At 50.9% G+C, this 12,532-nt stretch overlaps 1 protein-coding gene across 1 annotated transcript in view; it reads right to left on the reverse strand.

Moving 5' to 3' along the window:
* The window catches only part of SAMD11 (sterile alpha motif domain containing 11), a 79,638-nt gene that overhangs the window by 23,286 nt on the left and 43,820 nt on the right, over positions 1 to 12,532 (reverse strand). Inside the window, exon 5 of the mRNA XM_088536100.1 lies at positions 6,902 to 7,026. Coding sequence (XP_088392226.1) covers positions 6,902 to 7,026 — 125 coding nt within the window. The remainder of the gene's footprint in view (positions 1 to 6,901; positions 7,027 to 12,532) is intronic.

The following is a 12,532-nucleotide window of genomic DNA, read 5'->3' on the forward strand; positions in this document are numbered from 1 at the left end:
ACATCTAACAGAGGGAAAAAACTCCCTTTTTTCACCCTCTTCCACATCATTTTAAGAGGAGGAAAACATCTTCCCTCGCTCTGAGCCCCCTCCCCAATGTAAACCCAGGAGACAGCAGTTCCCACTAACCCCATTGAAGTGTCTTGGCAGCATCTCAGTTCATCCACCTCTCCCCTTTGCTCCGACACAACCACACGGCTGCTCCGCTCAATCCACCCCGGTGCTCCAGCCCCGCTGCTCCCGGTTTGCAGAGACCCTGGAGACTCACTTCACCAGTGACGGGTTTGGGTCTTTTTCCCTGATTTTAAGCAGGGATTAAGCAGGGATTTCCCCGATTTTCCCGAGTTCCCGAGGCTGCTCACCACAAGGGCTGAGCACGAGGGGCCAAGCAGGGGCCGCGCAGCCACGTGGAATCTGGCAGCCCTCCGGCTCCATCCTTGGCCAGCGGGAAGCAACGGAACAAAAGGAGAGAGAAGCACGAGGTCATGGGAACAACGGGCCGTAATCCGAGGGCGGCCAGAATGGAACAAAAATATATATGTGTATATATATAACATACATATAGGGGGATCTGGGGGAAGGGAAGCAGGCAGAGATGCTGCTGGAGCTCAAAGCTGACCCTATAGGAGCAAAGAGCATCCTCCACCCAGCGCGTCAGCTTCGTGTCCTCACGGACATGGCAGGCAGTTGGCTCCAAACTTAGCTGTTCCTCTGGGTTATCTCCCTGCTCTTCCATGTCCCCACATCTGTGTGTGCTTGTTGGATTTGGGCTGCAGGCTCTGCAGGGCAGGAAGGCTCCTTTCACTAGGCGTTAGAGCACTCCAACTGGCAGGAATGTTGGAGAAGTCAGAGCACGTTGGGCACTCCTGACTCAGGCCTGTCCATAACCCAAACCAAGGTCTCTGCAAATGTTCAGCTCGAATATCTCTTCCCTGGGCACTACTCTTCAAGCTTCCCTTGACAAGTGACTCTTGGAAACAGGAAGAAAAAGAAGGGAAAAAGGGAGCCAAGGAATGTGACAAGTGAATGGTCTCTTCCTATAAAACAAAGGAGGATTCAATGCATCAAGTAGCCAAAGGTTTTCCTCTTTCTGGTCACTTTGAGAGAACTTCACCTTGGCAAACCTGTGGCCCATTGACTCCTCTGAGCAGCAGGCAGGGACTCCACTGGGCCCCAGTCAATGGTTGTCACCACTGACCCCAACACACTCAACGAAGCACCAGCCAGACGTAGGTCTGGTGTCACCAACTGCTTCCTACGTGCACGTTCACAGAGACCAACAGCAAAGTGGTGGGAGAAAACAGGAGCCGAGTAGAAGACTACACACATATAACAAATCCACCACCCTCCTAGGCTCGAGAAGGAGCCTGCATCTCATTTCTTGGCTACAACCACAAGGCCATCTGCCATTCCTCCTACCACGCAAACAGCATCCCGCTACTTCCCACCTCCTTGTGCTCATTCCGTTTGCCTTGCTGGAGTCCCGGGGGGTCTCCCCAGGGTCTCAGTTCCCAAGGAGCTCAACCCAGGGAGGTGCAGGTGACGCTGGAGCCATCCGCCAACCTGTCTGTAATGAAGTCGCTTATCAGAGAAGGAGCACGAACATCCCCTCGCCTCTCGGATGCCTACGGAACGCGTTTTTACAGCACCCAGGGAGCCGTGAAAGGTGGTAAATATTCACAGCAAGAAAAACACTCAGGGAAAGGATACACTGCATTTGAGATCTGCATTCATTTTATATGCTGCGCAGAGGCTTTTTAGCAACTGCAAACTTGTGAAACCCTGCTCTTTCTCAGGAAGGATTTAAAGAGAGCGGCTGGAAGGGCGGGACGGACGTTCGGGACTCTTTGAGGACTCTTTATAGCTTTAGAAAAGAGCGAGATCCAGTGGGCAGAGCAGGAAGAGGGGGAAGGTTTGCTACAGGAGAAGGCTCAACCTCCATTGCATTCCCATAAGGAAGGGAGGTTCCCACCCTGTGTCCCTGCGTTCGCCCTTCCAGTGTTGCTCCCATCGGGAAGCCCAGCCTCAGCGTCTCCTCTTCCCAGCACTGCACTCTTTACTGGCTCTACCAAACCACGACAAAAAGCTTTGGAAACTGGCACCTTTCCTGGCCCGCAGACACCCTGCTTGGCACCGGGAGAGCCCTGCACCACCCCAGCATGCCAGAAGGCAGGAAAACCTCTCACGTTTCCCAGCGGGATCCTGGGTGTCATCTGCCGTGCGCGGCCTGCGCCAGCAACCCGGTATTCCCACCTCGTGCAGCCGCTTCCCCTCCTCCGGCCGCCCCCCGGAGCCTCCCAACACCTCTTTAGAAAAGTGCATGCCAAATACAGCGATTCCTCACGGAGCTGCTGGCGGAGCCGAACCCGTGGCACCATTTAAATGTCCAATTGCTCTCATTCCGCCCCTGGAAAAACCAGCACTCCTCCCGCCCGTGACAGCTTTGACAGCCAGACTCCTTAATTCCTTTTTCTTATTCCCTTAATCTGTCATCTTTATCAGGCTGGGGAAGTGCCAGGCAGCATGCAGGAGCCCCGGCCCCGATCAATCTCCACATTACAGCTGACAGAATGGTGCTAATAACTTATTGATCTCATGTTTGCCAGGCCCCACCGGGGCTGCAAGGCTCCCATTGATTGGCTTGAGGGAAGGAGCCTCTCCACGGAGAGCCTCCAACCCGGCCTCTTCCCGAGGAGCTCCGGGATGCAGGGAGGGCCGGGAAGGGGGAACCGAACTGGGGAGGGAAAGGAAGGGGAAGGAAAAGGGGATAGGGAAGGAAGGGGAGCAAAAAAAAAAAAAAAAAAAAGAAAGAGAGGTTGATAATGAACAAGATGGAAAGAAAAGGTCAAAGACACCAGGAAAGAGGAGAAAAGCAAGTGGGAAGAAATGGAAACAGCAGGATGATGGAGAGCTGAAAACTTAACAAAACAGGCAGACATCCCTCCTGTTATCCATAGAAAAGGGTTAAACTCTTCCCAACCCCGAGCCCTCCGCCCTAGGACGGCTGCTCCCGAGTCCCTGCGTGTCCAAGCGTGCCAAACACGCAGCCAAACCGGCTCCGCGGAGCAGGACCGCGGCCGCTCCGCGGGTTTGGGGACAGGGCATCCGCAGAGCAGATTCCTCATTAATTTATGAGCCAGCTCTCCGCAGCTTAACCCTTGAGCCTCCGCTCCCATCTGGCTCTTTCTCCAGCTGCGAGAAAAGGATGGAAGGGAAGGAAGAAGGAACCTTGGCCCTCCCTTCTCCTGCGCTGGAATAAAACCTTAGCGGACCGGCAACATTGGATATACTAATCCACGCCACATGTGGATTAGTATGAGCCAAGCGTTTCCATGCTGCACTTTCCCAGTTTTCCTTCACCTCCCAAACCCTCATCCCGCACCACAGAAGGATGCTGCTCACCTCCCATCCCAGCGAACCTCAGGAGAAATAAAAATGGGTCTAAATAGAGAAGAAGGAGGGGACAACCCCCAGATCCAAGGCAAGAGGACAGTGCCCCGGCCCTCATGCTGGGCACCCTCACCTAGGGGCACGCAGCTCTCCTGCATTGCAAAGCAAGAACACAGCAGTGCTGGCCTTGCATCTCCCGGGCGCCCATTTGGTGCTGATTTTCTGCTCAATTTAAGGCAGCAGTTCAATAAAGGCTGCTGCTTTTTCCTTGTTGTTGTTTTGCTTTGTTAAGTGAAAACACGCCTGCGTCCCAGCTCATTATCGCACGCTCGGAAAACAGGCGTTCGCGGTGATTCTGTCTCTAACCATTAGCGGTAACATCCCTGATCCCTATTCTTACTTGCTCCCAAGATTAACTCCTCCTCAGCGGAGGAAGGCTTGAGGTTGCAGGGCAAAGCCCAACCGAGTCATGGGGAAACTCCTCGGGCAGCAGGCCCTGAGTTTGGGGCCCAAATGGAGCAAAACGACGAGTTTGACCAGCTACAGCTCTGTGCATGTGAGCCACAACCACGCGCTTTGTCAAGGAAAACTCTGAAACCAGTTCTACGTGTGAATCTGATCACAGAAGGTATTTGAGGAGAGAGAAAGGGAAAATGTGTGTGGAGTTTTTAGGGGGTTCATTGGTTGTTTTTTTGTTTTTTCTTCAGGGGAGAAATGATTTGAGGTGCTGGGGACCAGCGCCCAGTGCAAAATAAATATTCAAATCCCAAGGCAGGGTGCAAAGTGCATCCGCACGCAGGGAGAAGGACATTAACCACAGTGGATAGAGGGGATTGGGTTCGTTTACAGACACAGCACTGCTCAGAGGGGCTCTAAGGCCGTGTTGGATGCATTGGGCAGCCCTGGTGCTCCTCAGCCCTGCTGGATAAGATCTCTGGCTCCGTTGTCATTAAAAGCATCCGGTCCTGTCATCGTTGCTCCCTCTCCTGCAATAGGAGCATCTCTGCCCAAGAGCAAACCCTACCTTTCAGCAATGAGCACCTCTAGGTCAAAACTAAAGTAACATGAAACACAACCCCGATGAGACGGCACACAGAGAGGCATCAAAAGTGACAGACAGGACGGCACAGATGGGTAAATCCCAAACCACAATTATAGTGGATTTCACCAGCCATTTAAGAATTCAACGTTACCAGCAGGTCAGCTCCTCCCTGAAAGCCAGGGCTCCTGGGACCTGAGGAAATCCGAGTGCATCAGTGCTAATAATTGCCATAAATCTGCAGGGCTGCAGACCGGGCCCTGCACACGCAAGTGCCCCGCACGATTAAGAGATCTCTATATGTTAAGGTCCCCAGCGAAGCCAGAGCAGCGAGATGCAGCTAACGTGGCTCAAACACGTAGGAATATCTCAATCAGTGCCAGAGCCACCCCCGGCTCCGAGGCCGATCGATGGGGCAATTAGATTCTATCAGCACACGTGTCTCAGCCTCCTGCTTCTGCTGCCCTTGCAAAAGCCTCCGTTACCCCTGCCCGGCCGGGCGCTCCAGATGTCCTATTGAATAGCACTGGCTGAAGAGGTATTTGTTGTTTTTTTGTATATCATTCTTTTCCATTGGTGCTTTGCTTTTATTTATTTTCTTTTTTGTCCTTTAGAGGCCCAATATCAGGAGTTGCTGACAGCTTAACTCTTGCTGGAAGGAACGCCCCTCTGGCCCTTGTCCCGGTGCACGTACCAGCACAGGGAACCCCCATGCAAACCTCTCCTCCCTGCACCTCCAGCATCTGCCTTCTCTCTCAGTCACACTCCTTAAACGATCCTCAAATACCTCAGTCTTTCCAGTTCCTTTTGACCCAACTCTAGTGTCACCCACAGCCCTGAACTCACAAGAGCACCAGAGGTAACTGGAAGACATTATTTTCCACTGGCTTCAGCCCTTTCTGCATTTTGAAGGCCATTCAGGATCCAGTAATAATTCTCATTTTCCAGTCCAGGCTGGTCTAAACCATCGCGCTACTTCTGATCCTAGTCTTAAATAAATCAAGCAAATCGTGGAAAACAGCATCAGATTTGAACTTACTTTTAAATCACTGCAGCTTATAGCCATGAGAGACATGTAAGGGTTTTAACATCTTTATTCACCACTGCCCACCTCCAAATGCCTTTCAGAGGGTGGGATTCTCATGCCCTAAACATTTATACTTGAAGCAAATGAGAATGAAGACTTCTACCTGCTTAATACTGATGGGAATAAAAAGCACCCTTTACATTTCTGGAACACTACAGATCTCGAAGCATTTCAGCAGCGCTGATAAAACCCAGCAGCCTCTCCATGAAGCAAACAAAATACTTTTAACTTAAGAGGTCAGTTGAGATGTACAGATTCAAGTGAACAGTTTGGTCAGCAACACACGAGCAGCAGAATAGGCAGAACTAGAACCCAGGACACCACAACTCCATGTCCTCCTCCACCTTCCTGCACCACGTTGCACCCAGAACTTACCTCCCAGTTTGGCTCCTACACAGGGCTATGTAGAAAAAGCAGCAATGAGATGAGTTGTGCACCTCTAAGGCAGGTCAAGCCCCGGGCAAAGGGGCAATCAGGTGTCTATGATGCTTCTGAATATCCTGCACTCCTGAATATCCTGTTCTCCGAGTATATCGGACCTGGTGTTCACTTCACACCTGGGTTAAGCTACAGCCTCAACAGAAATGACTTGCAAGACCATATGCACAGAAGCACACCCAAACAGACTTTCAGGAAAGGCCTATATTAAGATGCACAGAGAGACCTAATTCTGATTTGGAAGAGCAGGGATGTAAAAATACCACTCCTCCCACTTCTCGTATTTTATTCTCAGAAGCAAATCATGGATTCTGCAAACAAGCAGATCCCTACAGCGTCACCTCACGTGGTGACTGATGCACAGGCACCAGCTGAGCATCCCTGCCCATAGGTCCCTTCTGGACCCCATGGGCCCAGCACACAGCCCAAGAGCAGCATCTCTGCTTTCATCAGGCCACGTAGGCTGAAGCCAGGGGAGCTTCCAGAAATGGGGATGTAGCAATCCAAAGCCAAACGTACTCACGGAGCCGTCTGCAGGCGCGGAGGCAGCGTGGGGAACTTCTGATTAATGAAATTACAAATCAAACCATGCTCTCTGCAATGCCTCTCTGCTTCAGCGGACACCAACCCTGGGGACATTTCACTTCTTTGCTGGAGCAATCTTCCTTGCCAGTAGTTTAGCACAGGCCAATAGATTTGAAAATGAAGCAGGGCTGAGATCTCTAAAGACTGCACCACTCTCCCATCACCAAGAAATCCTTTCCAGGACAATCTTTGGCCAGAATATTACAAGATTTCACAAAGCCCACTTGAAAACGCAGCACAAGGAGCAGTAAGAAAAACAGGAGCTACTGAAAACAAACAAACAAACAAACAGCACAGACACAAACAAAGTGGGTGAGAGCAGGGAAGCCAACGAGCCCAGGCCCTCCAGACGTGCTGCCTACCTGCTGCTCCCAGGCCAACGTCAATGCTGTTTCTCTTGAATTCGCAGCGGCTCTGGGTCTCTGGCATAACGAGCTGGCGGCTCTGATGCAGGTTGGAGATGATAGTGGAGAGGTCGTTATCACGGCTGCAACAGAGCAGAAAAGCACCAAGTTAAGGAAATCCTATTTGCCGCCACATTATTGATTTTTTGTGTACATACATAAGCATGCGCGCGCGAGAGCTTCTTTGTTTGCCCCTGACGTCTCTGCATTGCAAGGAAGGTTCTTCCCCCTCTACCCGTCAGGTTCTCCTCATTTTGGCAAGCAGAGACAAAATACAAAGCATTTCCCCCCAAAACAAAGCATAAATACTCTGCAGGTGCCAGAGCTCCTAATTTCAGCTTTGCCTGATGCACCTTGTCAGGGCCAGAGCTTACATCTCAGATGGAAAAACTGGAAGCGTAGGAATTGGTAGATCTAACCCAAATTAATAGGAAACTTGAACCGAAATAACTGATAGCTTTCTATCAGCTGCCACTCTTCTGTTCTGAAGAAGGTAAGTTTTTTTTCCATTTTATCACTGCTAGAGTACAACACTACTTTACTTGCTTGAAAGAAAGTTCTTTTTAGGGACAAACCCACCATGAACCTGGTCATCAGCATCACTAAGGACACAAACCTATTATAAAATTAAGTTTCAACGTCACTCTAGCAGACCCTTAAAAAAAAGGCCTTTTCCTTACAAGACAAGAAAAATACAAAAATGCATAAGGATGGTTAATTATTATTTTTTGTAATTTGGTAATTTGCTATTCTCATATCCAATTGCTGCTAGGTAGGCTATTTAAGTCTTTTTTTTTTCCCTGTCTCTTCTGTGGAATGGGACAGCATAAATATAAAAAGATGTTCCATGCAGCAGATACTACTGTTCAGACATCAAATTGCAACCCCCTATCCTCTTGCATAGCATTTCTGAAAAAAAAATAATAAACAAACACCAAGGAGAAACAAGAAGCTGAAAACATACACACACAACTGAAATATCCCCTTTTTGCTTCGCGGTGCATGCTAAACCACCCATCTTTCTAGCAAAAGGTGCTTGCCCCAAGCTAAACGCAGCTATTTTTCTTCCTCTTCTCCTGCCAAATGAAGATGACAGCCAGAAAAAAAGAGGAGACGCTTGCAAGGAGAATATCTGTAGGTGAGAAACGCAGCCCTGCGCGCGCACCTGCGTGCCCCGGCGGGCTGTACTCACGTGCCGAGCGCGGCGGTTCTGCGCCACCGCGACACGCAGCACATGGCCGCGCGCTCCGGGCGCCGCGTCCTCACCTGGGCCGGCCCCGAGGGTGCATTATCTGCAGAATTACCCCGTGCTCATCTTTAAATACCCCCCTCTCATCCCCCCTCCGCCTCCTGCCCGCTGCTCCCCCACCTCCGGGCGCCGGGATCGGATGCTCCCGGAGCCCATCCCTAGCGCAGAAGCAGGGGCTAATCTCTCGTCTAGCTGGCTGCTAATCAGATAAGTTTATGACAGAAAGTCTTTAGACAGAGGTACTTTCAGCGGGCGTCTGGCTCCAGATTTTCACAGGGCGCTGCAGACAAAAACAGGCTCCCGGTCCCGCAGCCGCCGACGCGTTCCCCCCATCTCAGCACCGAGGTCGGATGCTCAAATCCCAAAGCCTTTGAGCCCCCCTTGCATCTTCCTCCGCTAAACCAGTTTGGATTCCTCCTTATGCAAGCAGAAGGCTAATTACTTAAGCAAGCCCACAGGTGAGTGGGAAGCCCATTTCTCCTGTGCCAAGCAGTTTTGGGTCTTATCCGCCTTTAGCTGCCACCTTTAAGATGCATTATGCAAATATTTGGGTGTCTTAAGTCATTTATGGGATTAATGTGAAGTGATTATCAGTTCTTTTTAATCATGCCAATCAATAACTGGGTGTCAGGGACAGAGGACAAATGCAGATAAACGCTGCCGTCAGCACCACGCTTGGCAAAGGGCGGAGGAGACAGGGAGAAAGGCAGGGAGCGGGAAGAGAAAAATGGGATAATTACATCCTAGCGTTTGCCGAGTGTCCTGCATCCCCAACGAGCCCCAAGCACCTCGGATATGTAAACACATTAGCAGAGCTAGGAGAAGGAATGGCTCTACCCACCACCGAAAGCAGCCGCCACTCTGGGAAAGAGCACGGCAACTCCTTAAGGGGAGCTGATTTTCCAAAGTGCAAAGAGTGAAGAACACTGCAATACTCCCCCTGCAAACAGGAAAACTAGGTGGAAGGGAATATTCTCACACCACAATTGTTATTTTTTCATCCCAAATGTAAGCTTTTAGGCCTTTTTTTTCCCCCATCACCTTAAATTTAAAAGCGTCACCGTGAAGGAAGCAATATCTTAGCAAGTCCTAGCTTGAAGGGTGACAGCCTGAGGTTGGTCCCAGGCTGGTTTTATGCTTGGTGCAATGGGACAGGGCTCACAGCCAGGGCCCAGCCCTGGGATAACTGCAGAGCCTTGTCAACCACCCCCCAGCCCTGGGCTCGCAGGGTATTCGCTGTGTCCAGCCTGCTGACAACGCAGCGAAACGGGTTTGCAAAAGCAGAGAGTCCCTTGGGGAAAAGGCTCCCTGCTCCTGCAGGTTCACACGTTCCCTAGACCCTGCACAGGACATCTACAGCCCGGGGCTCCAGCAGGCAGAGCCGACGCACGATTAAAAATAATAATTAAACCGCGGTGGGAAGGAAGCTGCTGCCACAGGGCAGGTCCTTGCTGCATAGGGGATGTCCCCACCTGTGTGCGGAGGTTCCTGGTGCCACATGGAGCTTGCTGGCACCCCAGGCTGAGGCCGCTGCCAGGGACGCTGGGCCGTGCGTGCACAAACACACATGCGCCCCCAATCAGATTAAAGGTCTGATCCCTTCCAGTAGCATAATATTATATTTTAAATACCGGATTACAGAAGGGGGCTTGAGCAAGATACAGATCCCCTGAAAGGTCAAGGAGGAGACAAACAGCTTTCTGTAGGCTTCAGGCTGCCGCAGCAATATTCACTTTGCGCGGTTTTTGGAAACGGTTGGGGTCCTATGGTAAAACACAGGAATCTGCCTATTCTGAGGCATGGCTTTCGGGTCACATTCGGCTCAGAACCAAGTTTTGCTCCTGCATTAAAGTAAGCATGGAAAAGCAAGCACTTACTGCTAGGGATTGCAGGAAGCCCGTGGCTGCTTGGCCACAGGCGAGTTTGCTCTCAAACTGGGAGGCAATTCCGTGTCACCAGCAGCCTCACGGGACCTTCTTGTGACATGTGGCTCATGACGCTGGAAGTTCTGCTCACAGGACACCTTCCTCAGATATTTCTGCTGTTTTGGTGGCTAAAGATTTACAAAAGAGCTTGCTGCACTAGAGGAGTGTGAAGCCTGAACTTCACATCCAACACATATCCCACCTCAAACCATAACACGAAGCTTCACTCAGCCCTGTGCTGGGGCAGTGAATGTAAACATGTCTAGTAGAGATGACCTCCTGCACCTTCGATTACAGCCAAAGTGCTGCTGCTTATTCCCTATTTGAAGGATCTTCCTGTTTGTGCAACATCAAACTTAGCAGCTGTGCAGAGGAGCTAAATGTTAAAAAAAAAGGATGAGGATTTCACATGGCAAACGAAGTGAGCACTGACGGCTAACGAAGGGGCGAGATCCCTTCTTGACAAAAATGTCCCTCCGAGAACATATAAAGCTCTGATAAAGGCTTTTCCTATGGCACAAGCAGCTCACGAGGTCAAGTCCAATCCTCGCCTGGACACGGTGCGAGCTGCAACCTGTGCTCAGAGCAGCAGCATCTGCTGGAGACTGCCACCGAGCTGTCACATTTGCTAAGCCCGGCTGTCCCTTAGGACCTATAAATGAATTAGGAGCAAGCCCCATGCGGGATGCTGTGGAAAGCAACCGTGCAGCCATCCCATGTGTCTCAATTCCAGGGAAAACAGCCTTTTTTTGAGCAATATCATTAAGAGAGACCTGAGAGTGACAGTATTTGAGCTGAGCGCCGTCGCTCCAAGACCCATCCTGGTCCGATCTTGTCCCCTGGCCACTCAAGCAGGGGATTAGATGAGAACAGAGCAGACAGCCCAGGCTCTCGGCTGCTCCAGTGAGGCTGGGCAGAGCCAAAAGCCTGGGCTGCCCTGCTCCAATGGGACACCTGGATGGGGACCCGCCGCGCGGAGACGCTCACGTGGTGGCAGCTTCCAGAGATGTCATCCCAGGCCGGATCCAGAGCGGGAGCAGCGCCTCGTAAATGCGCTTCATTTAGAGACATTAGTGCTGATTGCGTCTTTAACAGGGAGAAGGATGAGGAGACTAATGGATGGAGACAATTAACCAAAATATAAATCAGTGTCAGAGGCATCAGGCAGCCGGGCGCCCGCAGGGTCTGGTGATTCTCGCAACTCGCTGCTCCAAGTGACTGCAAAAAGTGATTGCAAGAAGGGGGGGAAAAAATTCCCTGCCCAGACTTCCCTGGGCATGTCCCTTAAACACGCTGTGCTGCGGTTTTCCATGCATCCAGGGATGCTGCATTGCACTAAGAGCGGGAGACCAAGAGGCATCGTGGCGCTTCTGCGATCAATAGGAGTTGCAAATACATTCAAGATGAAAAACAGGGAGCGATGATCTTAGTGCACACAGAATTACACAGATCCCAAACCCGCAAAACAGTTAGCTGAAGAAACGGCAAATGAATCGAGCGCTGGACCCAGAGTCTTTTGCTGGTATTTAATCAACTTAAATCCAAGCTGTGAAACCCAGGCAAAAATGCTTGGGTGTCTTTGAAGTGATGCAAAGTAGGAGATTGATGCCAGGTCTGGTAGAGGACAGAGACTCAGAAAAGAAGCACAGGAGGAAATAAGACTGAAAAATATTTCTTTTTAAATATGTTTCACCATCTCTTCATCCCCTTAACGATCACTCAGCAACGGCAGGGATTATATTAAATTTTACTGATCAATACAGATGCCATAAAGCTGTCCCAACCCTCTACCCCTCCCTATAATAAAGAAAAAGAAATCCAATATGCAAAAGGAGGAATGTCAGGGCTTGCAAGGGAAAAGATGCAAGAGCATTGATTAAGGCAGGGAAAGCAGAGAGCGGTGCAGCTGCGAGCCCACGCAGCCTCCACAGCAACCCTCTTGGAGCATCATCCATGGGATTTCTTTCCATCCTCCCCCGTATCCCGCGCACCCACTGGAGCTTGGCCAGGCCAACGCAGCCGGAATGAGAGTTTGCAACCCTAAGGTGAGAACCTGCAGCAAAACGAAAGTCATTTTTTGGAAAGAAAAGGGCTTCTCCTGCAAAGCAGGGGGTCCTGGTGTGGGGACTGGCGCGGTGTCACAGCCGGGCTGCTGTTGGGATCATTTAGCAAGCAGCAGACACGCGAGCGCGGTGCTCGGGGCTGCCCAAACCCCGGGGCCAGGACACGCATGTAAATCAGTCAGCGACTGCGCGAAGGGAATAACGAGCTTTTTATGGAAGCCATTAAGAGGAAAACCCAGACTGGTCTATAAATACTGTTGCATCATTAGAGCCTTGAGGAACAACCTTACGTAACAGCGCGACTCTGGAAGGCCGGGACGGGTGTAAAACAACCACTCGAAGGCTCTCACTT

Source organism: Tinamus guttatus, unplaced genomic scaffold, assembly GCF_059628265.1.
Source record: "Tinamus guttatus ecotype Peru unplaced genomic scaffold, ASM5962826v1 Tinamus_guttatus_pri_ptg000652l, whole genome shotgun sequence".
Taxonomy (NCBI): Eukaryota; Metazoa; Chordata; class Aves; order Tinamiformes; family Tinamidae; genus Tinamus; species Tinamus guttatus.